Source organism: Oncorhynchus kisutch, linkage group LG1, assembly GCF_002021735.2.
Source record: "Oncorhynchus kisutch isolate 150728-3 linkage group LG1, Okis_V2, whole genome shotgun sequence".
Taxonomy (NCBI): domain Eukaryota; kingdom Metazoa; phylum Chordata; class Actinopteri; order Salmoniformes; family Salmonidae; genus Oncorhynchus; species Oncorhynchus kisutch.
Window position 1 is genome coordinate 34,189,732 of NC_034174.2, and position 12,942 is coordinate 34,202,673.

The following is a 12,942-nucleotide window of genomic DNA, read 5'->3' on the forward strand; positions in this document are numbered from 1 at the left end:
TTCAACACACTGTAAACTTAGCCTGGTCTCAGATCTGGTTGTGTTCTTGCCAACTCCATTGCCGTCATTGTCAATCCGATCATGTTTTGCATGACAATGAGTGACAAGGAGTTGGCATGATGGCACAAAACGACCGACACTCAGGCTATCCTAAACTCATTGTCATCTACAAGTATGTCCTTATATCACTGCCAAACAGGACCAGTCTGTTCCATGTCTACATAGCTGTCGTTATTGTCCCTGCTGATTAGTATTTGATTGCAGTAAATGCCATTCCACCTAATGTATAGTCACAGAGGACTCCTGATATATTCAATGGCTTTGTTGAGACTGTCAGTGCATGCAGAATTTGGAGCGCATGATATCCAGAACAATTTAAAATAATGTATTTGAACTGGGACTGAAATTTGCACTTATATAGTGAGCAGTTATCAGTAATAGGCTGGAGAGACATTTTATATGACATGCATATATTTCTCGGAAGTCATATTCACACTGATCTTCCTTTCTTTCAGTCACTGACCAATTAAGGCAAAGGAGTTGGTTGTGTTCTTTGTGTTTTCATGACCAATTACTGAAGTGATGTATTCAACAATATAAAACAGAACATACTGTACTGCTGGTGTTATTGTACACTGTGGTGGATAGATATAGGTAATTGGAGATGCATCTGAAAAATGTATGTCCATGTCACTAATAGATGATTGACTGTTTGAAAACACAATCAAGCCCGACTCATGTATGGAAAATTATTCATCATACATATTATACTGTGCAAATTATATCAAAACAAAGAAGGGGAACATGATTTACAAACGTAGAAATGCTTTATGGAACAGCAGTGCAGCTAGACACACAAATTCAATTTAGCTCATTGTACAGCAGCTAATTTTCTGTCGTTCTATTAGCTGAATGATTGTGGTTGTGTACCATAGACTAAAGTCACGTTTAGACTCTAGGCTGGACGGTTTTTGATTGTGTACTTAACTAGACATTTTATCCAGTGTGTTTTATGCTGTAGCCGCAAGTAGGCTATATGCTGCTGATTATGTTTGTGCATTGATGGTGTGCTTGGTCTCACTCTTTGTTAATGACAAAATAGATACTGGGGGATCTGTTTAAAGAGAGATCATTAGAAATGTTGCATTTCTGCAATTGTTCAACAGACGCCCACTTACTAATGGTGCCCAACTCAAACAGGAAAGGGAATTGAATAAGAATTCCTTAACTCCAAGAAATCTCCCAGAAACAGCTCTGTTGCAGAACAAAAATAAAATGGCTTCCAGCAACTTGGCAACTTTATGGGCTTCATTTCAAATGGAGAACATCTACCCACGAAAATGTGGTTGTTTATTTTACAATCAATTGCACTACAAAATCATTAGTCTTTGTCAGTTCACAACAGACCTAAACATAGAAGGTTTACATACATCATTTTCGGGTATTAAACAAAGTTTTCCAAAAATCGTTCTAGTCTTTCTGAAGTTTAGTTTATTAATTTGACCATTTAAAAAAACAAGCACACATAAAACTAGAAAAAGCCATACATGCACATGAGTGAAAGCATGGAGGATAACACACAATAAAGTCTGGGACTTATTTCCATTGTTAAAGCATGGAGGATAACACACAATAAAGTCTGGGACTTATTTCCATTGTTAAAGCATGGAGGATAACACACAATAAAGTCTGGGACTTATTTCCATTGTGGTCCTCTTGAGACAAGATGGCTAGGCAAGATCAAACACGACTGAACACAGGATGACTGCGAGATAAGAAAACAAAGAAGAAGAACATCTATCTCATCATTGCAGTTACATCATAGGGGTCATTCATATGTGCACAGAAGACATCAAACAATTGGCTTGTATTTTTTTAGGTTACATCAACATTGGACAATGTCTGTGAACACACACCTTCTATTTTGTAACTGCTTCTTTCACCACTTCTCTGGCATCATAAAAGCACCAAACAGCTGAAGATGATCATGTGATTTTTGTAAACAATCACAGGCAGTAAATGCAGTCTACACTATACAATCAAAAAGTTTGCAGGTGTTAACTGGTGTTAGATTAGATTTAGACATTTATTCACAAAAAGGTAGGAAACTAATCAACCTTGAGTACCCCCAAAAGCACACATTTTGTTGTAACCCTGGACAAGCGCTCAATTAGTTGAATCAGGTGAGTTTGTCTGGTGCTACAACAAATATGTATGTGCTGTTGTGGGTACTCAAGAACAGGAGTTGGGAAACACTGCTCTGCGCAAATATTGATATAATAACTATCATATCGAAGTAAACTTGGAGTCACGTAATGACATGTGTGGTCCCCCCCACAACTCTTTGGGAAAGCATGCAGTTTATTATGCTACAGATTAAATAAATGATGAAGTTCACAGGGTGGTGAAAGTGCAAGGTGATGAGCTTGATGCTCCTTTCCAATAAATATTGAGGGTTTTCTTCTGGTGACATGTTAATCAAGGCCTGGCTGCCGTTTGACAAATATAAATACGATAGCGCTGTTAGCTAGAAAACCATCAGTAGAGTTGAAAATGTGCTGGAAACTCATTTAACTTGTATTTTTTCTTAGGTACATTTAACCGCAAAATGTATTTTATGTGCACCACGTGATCACGCGCACACAGCCTTTTATCTGCATCATGTCAATCAAGTACATTTGATGGAAACACTGTCAGAGTGGGAAATTCGCATATTGTTTTTATGCGGATTTGATCATATTCACATGAAAACTGTCGGAAATCTAGCTAATGTTGCTCATTCATATGTTGTCTGCCAGAGGTGTTACAACCGTGATATATCTCTGTGACACCCAGCGCCAGCCCACATCACAAACAGGCTGCCTTCATCCATTAGTGGTGGACTATTCCCCAGTATTTAGCGTGTATTTCCACACATACACTCTTAGAAGGAAGAGTACCAAAAGGGTTCTTCAGCAGTACCCCATAGGAAAACCCTTTTTTGTTATGGGTTCTACATGGAACCAAAAAGGGTTCTTCAAAGAGTTCTCTTATGGGGACAGCCAAAGAACCCTTTCAGGTTCTAAAGCATACCTTTAGTTACTTGCTACCCCATACCTGGAGAATATGAAAACCGTGTGTTCTATTTGGAGTCGGAGATGCTTTTGAAGCTCATGTAGAGCGAGCTGACCACTGTGGCCTCATAGTTAATGGAGTCTTTCCCGTTGGAAGGCCTTCGGCACAGCACCGTCAGCTTATTGGGCAGCTGGCCGTTGAAGAGCAGGTAGATGCAGGGGTTGGCGCAGCTGTTCAGACTTGCCAACAGCATCAGGATGGTGAACGTTGCGGCTGCAATGACAACACAAGGATAAATTACGCACATTTACTGCGCCCTACGCCTCGATCACACCGACAGTGTCATTGCGTTTTGGTATACCAGAAGTACATTAATTTCCAATGGAACGCAGCGTTTGCCTTGCAGCATTGCGTTGCAGACAGTGGAGGCTGCTGAGGGGGGATGTTCATAATAATTGCTGGAATTTAGTAAATGGAATGGTATCAAACCTGGTTTCCATTACTATGAGCTGTCCCCTCCTCAACAGCCTCCACTGGTTGCAGAGGCAGTTGCAGTGTGTTCTGTGTGGTGCATATATTGGATTTATCAAATGTATGCACCAAATTGTATGTGTAGATGGCTTGACAGAAATGGTAGCAGAAGGTGAATGTTGAACTTTTTGTTGCACACATATCCAGATTATGCTGGGCACCATTTTGTCCAATGATGCTGTAGGTCTGATTGGCGTATAAGAGACTAGCCTAAATCAGAGGGTGTGTACCTGTGGCGTGAATACCCTGGGCATGAGGTGGTTGGAGTTGTCAACAAAGCAGCATGACATAAATATGATGTCATGTTTTCAAACTACCAGTAGATTATTTGAGAAGACATATAAAGAAATATGTGCATTTGAACAACAGCATAAATACACCTATTTCACTTTTGCATGTCAAAAACCAAGTGACCACTGCTGCCACTGTTTTGAACAGATTAGATCATAGGCTACTATTTAGAACGAGCAGCCAGCTCATGTCACGAACAAATGAGTGCACCAGGGAGAACATAACATGCATGCAGATGCAATAAGTGAAAACCCATTATCTAACTGGGAAAACACATTATCTAACTGGGGATAGCTAGCTAACATAAGGTGTGTTTGTAAAGTGCGCTCAGAGACCGATCTTGGCATTAGTAAATTCAGAGAGTTGTCAGATTGTCCAATCATAAATTCTGAACACACAACACCCGCTGAATATTATTATTATTTTCTATTTTTTTAACCTTTATTTAACTAAGCAAGTCAGTTAAGAACAAATTCTTATTTTCAATGACAGCCTAGGAACTGCCTGTCCAGGAGCAGAATGACAGATTTGTACCTTGTCAGCTCTGGGATTGCAACCTTCCGGTTACTAGTCCAACGCTCTAACCACTAGGCTACCCTGCCTCGAATATGACCAGTGTCAGTAAACATTGGCAGCAGCACAGTTCCAGTCACTAACACTCTAGATAACATGAAAACAGTCTAACCAACTCTGCTTGGGCGAATAAAATGGTCAGAGTGAGGTTTCTCTCATTTGTGTCTGGAAGTAGCTAGCAAACTATCTAACTTTAGCTTGGGCACTTGACTGCCGTTGTGAGGTCAGAACGCTCGCATCAAGCTTACTCCTCTGCCTGAACGTCCAGTGTGTGCTCTTTACGCTCCGAGAACAAAATTCACTGAATTTATGAACGGACAATCTGACTGCACTCAGCACACTCTTGACACTCCAGAGTGAATTTAGTCAGATATTAGTTTAGAAAGACTTGAAATTGGCATGAGAGTGAACTGTTAACCAGCTAGCAAGCTACTTATCAAAGGAAGATAGCCTAACTGGTTCATTTGACCCAAAAATCATCCAAACTATTTATCAAAATTACTGTATCTGGCGAATTATTTTCTTCATCCTTTGTGATTGATACACCCAATTTTGGTCTGTTTTTGTCCACACAAGTCACCCTGTCACCTACCTTGATGGACAATACAATTGGCCAAGCTTGTTTGTCCTACCAGATCCGCAATGAGAAGATTCTAGCTAGTGTATCCCTCTGTCCTTCGACCTTTCTTGGATGTTGTTGTCTAGTTTATCAGGTCCCAGGCACCCGTGACTGTTATGATTATTTATTAACAAGTTAATTACAATTTGCATTAGCAGCATCTATACCTGATAGAGCAGATCAAGCGTTTTTTTTTTCAAAAGCAACCACTTTTGCATGGGAAAACACAGAATTCTACTAAGAATTCTACATGCTGAATTATATTACTTTTGTTTTGAGACTACTTTGCTGGCGGACAGAGCGGGCACCTGGTTCATGCAGTCAACTTTAAGCCGGTGCAAAACAAACCTACACGTGCGCCCGGGCGAGGTTAATCAAACCCAAACCCCCTAAACATTCAGCATGGCCTATGCGCAGATGAGCAGAGTAGTAACTGAACAGCTTGTTCTGAACAATCTATTTTTGAAACAGGAAAATGTACACATCTGCCCCACTTTTATGAGCGTTTAAAACACAATCCATGATTGATATAATATATTGGCTTATATATTTTTGATACAAATAATTACTATATAAAATATCTATATTTTTTTATCACAAGTGGGGCGTCACCCCTAACGCCCTATTGACAGTCATATTTGGGGACTTTATTATACATTTATAATAAGATTGATATCCGTGTTCTTACTTTCTGTTGGCGCGTCCTTGTCCCACACAGACCAAAGCTGGACCGTGAAGAACGGAGTCCAGCAGATGATGTAGGCAAGTACGATAACCACTGTCATCTTCACAGTTTTGATTCGTGCTTTGGACACACCAGCCACGCTGCTGGTTCTGGAGGGCAGCTGAAAGGCAACCCCGCTACCCCCATCCTGGTGCGTCTTTAAGTAAAGGTTATTCTGGATGGCTCGACAGATTCGCACCTGGCACACCACCACGGTCAAAATGGGCAAGACAAAGATAACCATCGTGGTCCAGGTGATGTAGGTCTTCAAGCCCCAGGGCTGAATAAAGTCCGCCCAGCAGTCGAACACCCCGGGCGCCACCTGGACCCGCGAGAAGATGAAAATCTGAGGCAGGCCGCCCACGAGGGATATCGCCCAGGCGATGCAAACAGGGATGTTCCAGCGCTTGCGCCTCCTCTGAAATTTGACCATAGGGTTGCAGATAGCCTGGTAGCGGTCAATGGTCATCACTACGATCATGTAGGTGGACGCAAACATGCCTACGACCTGCAGATACTTCACCAAGCGGCACACCAGGTCCGGTCCGATGAATCTGTCCGTAATGTCCCACATGAGCTGCGGGCACACCTGGAAAAACGCCACAACCAGGTCCGCAACGCAAAGGTGGAACACCAAGACACGCATCTTGGATACCTGTTTGCGCCGCTTCCACAGAACCAGTAGTAGACCCGTGTTCAGGATAGCGGCACTGACGAAGATGACGCTGAGCAGCGCGATCTCTACTTTGGCCAGGTTCTCATCCCGGGGCATGTCCGCAACCTCCATCATCAGACTGAAGTTACTGAAACTGGCATTAAACGGGTACATGGTTCAGGTTTGGAGAGCGAAGAGGCGGTGCCAGCAACTTTACGCACGAGCGGTCTTCTGCAGAGAAACAAGACACAAATTGATACACTGACTAACAGAGATACTTTGATATGCTATTACACTAATGTTTGATATACCTACCATATCTGATCTAAAACTACTGAGTTCGTAAGATGCGTTTTAGGCTAATTTAACATTCAAAATTACAATGCATCAATGCTTAAATACTGATATCATGTCCGAGAATTTTAGATAACCTAAATCTCCAAATAACTATTAGCCCAATGATTTCAACCCATCAAAAAAACATAGGGCCATAGTTTAAAGAAACGTAGGCTTATAACTTAAACAAAGACAACTTAACTGATATTCAGTTTGATTGCAGTGCGCAGGAGAAGTTGGGGAGGGGTCGACATGAGCTGCAACCTAGTAGTCTATTGATGAGGTGTTGCATCTGTTGCTCTGGGCTTTATATTATTTGCTTGGGAGCAGGGTGGAGCTATCCTTCAGCTCCAGATGTTCGCGCGCACAGCGACTGCCACCTTTCATGATAGAGAGCCCTGTCCACTCTATCGACAAGTCTCAAATATGAAGACGTTTATCAAAACGTTTTATGTAACTATTGATTTGTTTTTTTTAACAACGCTTTCATTTTTTATTTACAGCTCGGTCATAGGCTAGAGTGCTTCAGGCTGCTAGGCTGTCTGTATAGGCTAACGGATGTTTACATTGGACCGCGCGATGTATACTGTTTACATAGGCACCAAGTGTTTGTAAATTGTCTCATCCATTCAAGAGAGTTTCCCTTTCCATGAAGAGCTCAATCAAAGACTGTACAGTTTGAGAAACTCTGTGGCTCCATGTTTATACAGAATAATTCCAGTCATTATGTATACTTTCCTGGGATAATGAGAACAGCCCAATTTAGACAGAACTGAGCTTCCTGAAACCTTAACCCCAAATGAGCAGGTTATATAAAAATCTAATAAACAACAGGTTTAAAAATTTTTTTGATACAATTATCATAATTCATAGGCCTACAGTATGCCTGGCAGTGGGTGGCATTGTTTAAAAAGTGAATGTAACATTTAAATAATAATAATAATAATATTTCTATGAGTGCACAATTGGACATCACCAGCCACTTACTGTAACTTTCAAGATGTCGATTATTCCCATTTGACCAGGGTTCAGATCCTGCCCGTGCAAATGCTTTGTGTTCCATCCACAAAATGGATCAATACTGACAATACATGCACTCCTCTAATAACAATCTACCCTAATACCCTATGACCTATAGTCTCATCCTCCCTATATTGGCTTATCCAGACAGACACATCACAGGGCATGGGACATGTGCCAATGTTCCTGACAGCCTCCAGATGTTCTGAAACAGACAGTGTTGATTCCAGACACACAGTTGACTCCAGCTGGTTACAGATGTTTTCTCTGGAAACACTGGAGGAGAAATTACTCTTACACTTTTGTACTTGAGGTCCCTCTTGCGAGAGGCCTATCACAAATATCGTACTTAAGTATTAATGTGCATAGCAAATTGGCCAGTGTTGATTTTTTTGTTGTGTTACATTTCTAGTGTTGATTTAGGAGTTAAATTCACTCTGTAAGAGTGACATTAACACTAAGTGGTGTAAAATAACCATCAGTGTTGATGTTAATAGTTTCAAAAGTGTTATACTGTTCACTGTTCACTGAAAAAAGTATACATTTAACACTTTCAGAGTTAAATATACACCATTGATTTCCTGTATGGAACACACAAAAGATCAAGATAATTATATCACTAATAACTCTCATTGGGTCCTTAAAAATATTCTGTTGCTCTGACTGATAATAATATGAGAATCTCTCTGACTACTACTTCAAGGTCTCAGAGTAAGTGACGTCACCGATTGAAACGCTATTTAGCGCGCACCGCTAACTAAGCTAGCCGTTTCACATCCGTTACACCTATGCTGATGTAACCGATGTGAAATGGCTAGCTAGTTAGCGGTGGTGCGCGCTGTTTCAATCGGGTCACGTCACTCGTTCTGAGACCTGAAGTAGATGTTCCCCTTGCTCTGTAAGAGCCGGCATTTGTGGCGCGATGGGTAACGATGCTTCGTGGGTGACTGTTGTTGATGTGTGCAGAGGGTCCCTGGTTTGAGCCCAGGTAGGGGCGAGGAGAGGGACGGAAGCTATACTGTTACACTGATGTGAAGTTTGTTCTATAGAAAGTATTTGACTCTGATGTGTGCCACAGAAAGTATATGACTCAAGTGAAAAAATTAAGGAAATTAGAAGGGGAGGGAGGATTTCAGCAAGGCCATTTTCTTGCCTGCAGAAATCCCCCCCTCCTTCTATCTTGGAACCACCAAGGCCTGGCACACTTCATAACCATTTTGGTAGCTCATGTTGATCAGTAGTGTGTGCCACAGAAAGTATTTGACTCTCGGCAGGCAAGAAAATGGCCTTGCCGAAATCACCCCCCCCCCCCCTTCTAATTTCCTTAATTTTGTGGCTAGAGTCAAATACTTTCTGTGCACACATCAGAGTCAAATACTTTCTGTGCACACATCAGAGTCAAATACTTTCTATAGAACAAACTTCATGTCAGGATAGGCAACCGAAGGTAATAAGTAATGTATGTGTGTTATATTAAACAGAGGAGGGAGTCAAATATTGGCAAGCAATAAACATTTCAAAACAACTACTAGTCGAATAAGACGTGGGAGAGGTGACGAATTTTGGCAAAGAGATTTATTTATAGACTAATACACTTGAAACAAATAGCCAAACTGAAAATTGCAGACATTACTAGTTTCTCCCCCGGGATCAAACCGCCATTAAAAATAAAATGAATCGCAGCCTAATGTGATCATTGACAGCTGCCTTGAAGAACACAAATAAAAAATGCTTTCTGCTACTAAGATCAGTGAAATGTAGGCTAAACTGACAATGGAGTGAAGAGCAGAAATCTCAACTATCAAGCAAGTCACAGCAATGAAGAATTGAGTGTGTGCGTGTTCACGTGAGGGGGGGTTCTGGCAGGGGGGAGATTTTCGGCACAACACCGGCCTCAACACGTTACAAAAAGAGATTAACTGTATAAGATGTCCTTGGGACAGGAACAGGGTATGGTAATAGGGGCCAGGCACACAGGTTTGAGTGTCAAGAACTGCAACACTGGTGGGTTTTTCATGCTCAACAGTGTCCCGTATGTATCAAGAATGGTCCACCAGCCAAAGGACATCCAGCTAATGGCAGGCCAGTGGTCGAAAACAGGTAATTGATTAAAGAGGAAAAAGGAGCCTGCTGCGAATTGTGCAGAGCAACAGGCGGGCTACAGTTACTCAACTGACAGTCCAGTACAACGTTGGTGCCCAAAGACCCATAAAATAATGCACAACTCATCGTACCTTGACACGAATGTGGTATGGCAGCCGACGACGTTACAGAGTTCCACTTCTTTCAGCAAAAAACAAAACTGCGATTGCAGTGGGTTAAGGTACGAAAACACGCTGGAGAATTGGAAAAACATTGCCTGGTCTGATGAATCCCGGTACTTCTGTTTCACTCTGATGGGATGACTAGGGTATGGAGAAAACCACAAGTACATCCATCATGCCGCGTGTCAACATTGCAGGCTGGTGGTGGTGCTGTGATGGTGTAGGGTGTTTTCATGCAACACATTGGGTCCCTTGATGAAAGTGGATCATTGTTTGAATGCCACAGGATATCTGAACATCATTGCCAATCAGGTACATCCCTTCATGGCAGCAGTGTATCCATCTGCAAATTGATAGATGCACTGCTCTGCACAATTCGTGTCAGCCTCCTTTTTCTCTTTCATCAATTACCTGTTTTTTGACCACTGGCCAGCCATTGCCTGGATGTCGTTTGGATGGTGGACCATTCTTGATACACAAGGGAAACTGTTGAGCGTGACAACACCAAAAACGTTTCAGTGCTTGACACACTCAAACCGGTGCACCAGGCACCTACGACCAAAACCCGTTCAAAGACACTTCAATATATTGTCTTGCCCATTCACCCTCTGAATGGCACACATACACAATCCATGTCTCAATTGTCTCAAGGCTTAATAATCTTTCTATAACCTGTCTCCTCCCCTTCATCTACACTGATTTTCGAAATGGATTTAAAAGGTGACATCAATAATGGATCATAGCTTTCACCTGGATAGTCTGTCATGGAAAGAGCAGGTTTTCAGAATGTTTTGTGCACAGTAGTTTAAACTACTATACACACTACATGACCAAAATCATGGACATTAATATGGAGTTGGTCCCCCCTTTGCTGCTACAATGGCCTCTGCTCTTCTGGGAAGAAGAATATTGCTGCAGGGACTTACTTCCATTCAGCCACAAGAGAGTTAGTAAGGTCGGGCACTGATGTTGGGCGATTAGACCTGGCTCGCCGTCAGCGAGCCATCCCTAAGGTGTTCGATGGGGTTGAGGGCTCTGTACAGGACAGTCAAGTTCTTCCACACTGATCTTGACAAACTACTTCTGTATGGACCTTGCTTTACACATGGGGGAATTGTCATGTTGAAACAGGAAAGGGCCTTCCCCAATCTGTTGCCGTAAAGTTGAAAGCACAGAATCGTGTAGAATGTCATTGTATGCTGTAGCGTTAAGATGTCCCTTCACTGGAACTAAAGGGCCTAGCCCAAACCATGAAAAACAGCCCCAGACCATTATTCCTCCTCCACCAAACTTTACAGTTTGCACTATGCATTGGGGCAGGTAGTGTTCTCCTGGCATCCGCCAAACCCAGATTCATGTGTCGGACAGCCAGATGGTGAAGCTTTACAACACTCCAGCCGACGCTTGGCATTGCGCATGGTATTCTTAGGCTTGTGTGATGCTGCTCGGCCATGGAAACCCATTTCATGAAGCTCCCGACGAACAGGTCTTGTGCTAACGTTGCTCCCAGAGGCAGTTTGGAATCCGGTAGTGAGTGTTGCAACCGAGGACAGGCGATTTTTACATGCTACACACTTCAGCACTTAGTGGTCCCGTTCTGTGAGCTTGTGTGGCCTGCCACTTCGCGGCCGAGCCGTTGTTGCTCCTAGACCTTTCCACTTCACAATAACCACACTTAAAGTTGACTGCAGTGCTTTTATTAAACTTTCCCATATGCAGCCATTTGTGCAGGACTGTGCACCTTGTTCTTTTCCTTTTTCTGCACTTTAGGAACTATTTTGTCAATTAATGGCCCAATTGTTCTACACACACAAGATGAGTATCTGGCTGCTGGTGTTGTTGCGGCGCTCAATGTCTGGGAATGCAAGCATCAGGCACTACCGTAAGGGCTCTTTCAATCTGGCTTTATTAATCGCCTCTCCCTTTCGGGTACGGTCCTCCATTAACATCTTTTGACTATTTTGAGGGTTTACCTTTAAGCATTCATTTTTCACATTTCACAGAGACAGCAACTTCTGGAAAAGGGGAATGGGGGGAGCTGAATAGTGTAATAAGCCTATGTACACAGTCAGCATAGGGAAATACAATATGATCCAAACAACACATTTTATAAAATACAGTACAACACTCAGGCTGCACTCCAAATCCATTCACACCGAGCCATGTGGCTTATTGAAAATTAGTATACAGTGTATGCCTGATAAAGTGTCGACCATTTAGGTGACTCAAATGCCTGTTTATGTACCCAGTCAGCCCTTTTGTGATGAAAAAAAAACAAAAAAACATGAGGCACTGCAAGTGCTGCCAGGAGAGGTATGTTGTTGGCCTGTTTGTAATGACAGACATTTCAAACTGTATTCACTACAAAAATAGATGCAAAATTGCAACAATCACATAAGAGCAATGTCAAAAAGCTCCCTTCACTTCTAAAGAGGGTAATTGTGCGAACATTTTATTAACCTCATCCTTAGGCTCAATTGCTACAGCATAACTCAGTAGTTAGCTACAGCATAACAGCACAACTCAGAGCCAGCTGGTTGGACGAGATTACCATTTTACTTGCATCCATCTAGCATGTCTTCTGTGTGTGTGAAAAACATTTTAAAAAATTCCACTGTAGGGTATAACAACATGCTGCTCATTTAGAAAACAACTTAACAAGATTTCTGCTCTACAAGTCATAATACTGCTGCTTTACAATTCACACGGTTTCTTTATTTCCCAATACGTAAGTAATAATAACTAAATAGACATCAGAAGGTCTTCTGTATCAAAAATGTACATTGTGTGAGGTAAGTAATTGGTCAGGAGCCATTGATTGACAGTAAAACGGACCACTCAGTGAAGACATTCTTTCCACGCCCTCCTCAACCGG

General features: G+C 42.0%; 1 protein-coding gene across 2 annotated transcripts; it reads right to left on the reverse strand.

Moving 5' to 3' along the window:
• Window positions 1-1,324: 1,324 nt before the first annotated feature.
• On the reverse strand, window positions 1,325-7,132 carry LOC109904532 (oxytocin receptor). Of its 2 annotated transcripts, XM_020501767.2 has the most exons (3): window positions 6,986-7,132; window positions 5,757-6,678; window positions 1,325-3,327 (listed from the first exon to the last, which is right to left on the reverse strand). In XM_020501767.2, the coding sequence occupies exons 2-3, from the start codon at window positions 6,619-6,621 to the stop codon at window positions 3,122-3,124; spliced, it is 1,071 nt and encodes a 356-aa protein (XP_020357356.1). In that variant the 5' UTR covers window positions 6,622-6,678; window positions 6,986-7,132; the 3' UTR covers window positions 1,325-3,121. The 2 variants fall into 2 exon arrangements, with proteins under 2 accessions (XP_020357356.1, XP_031678284.1); XM_031822424.1 differs by lacking the exon at window positions 6,986-7,132 and having other exon boundaries at window positions 5,757-6,960.
• Window positions 7,133-12,942: the final 5,810 nt, after the last annotated feature.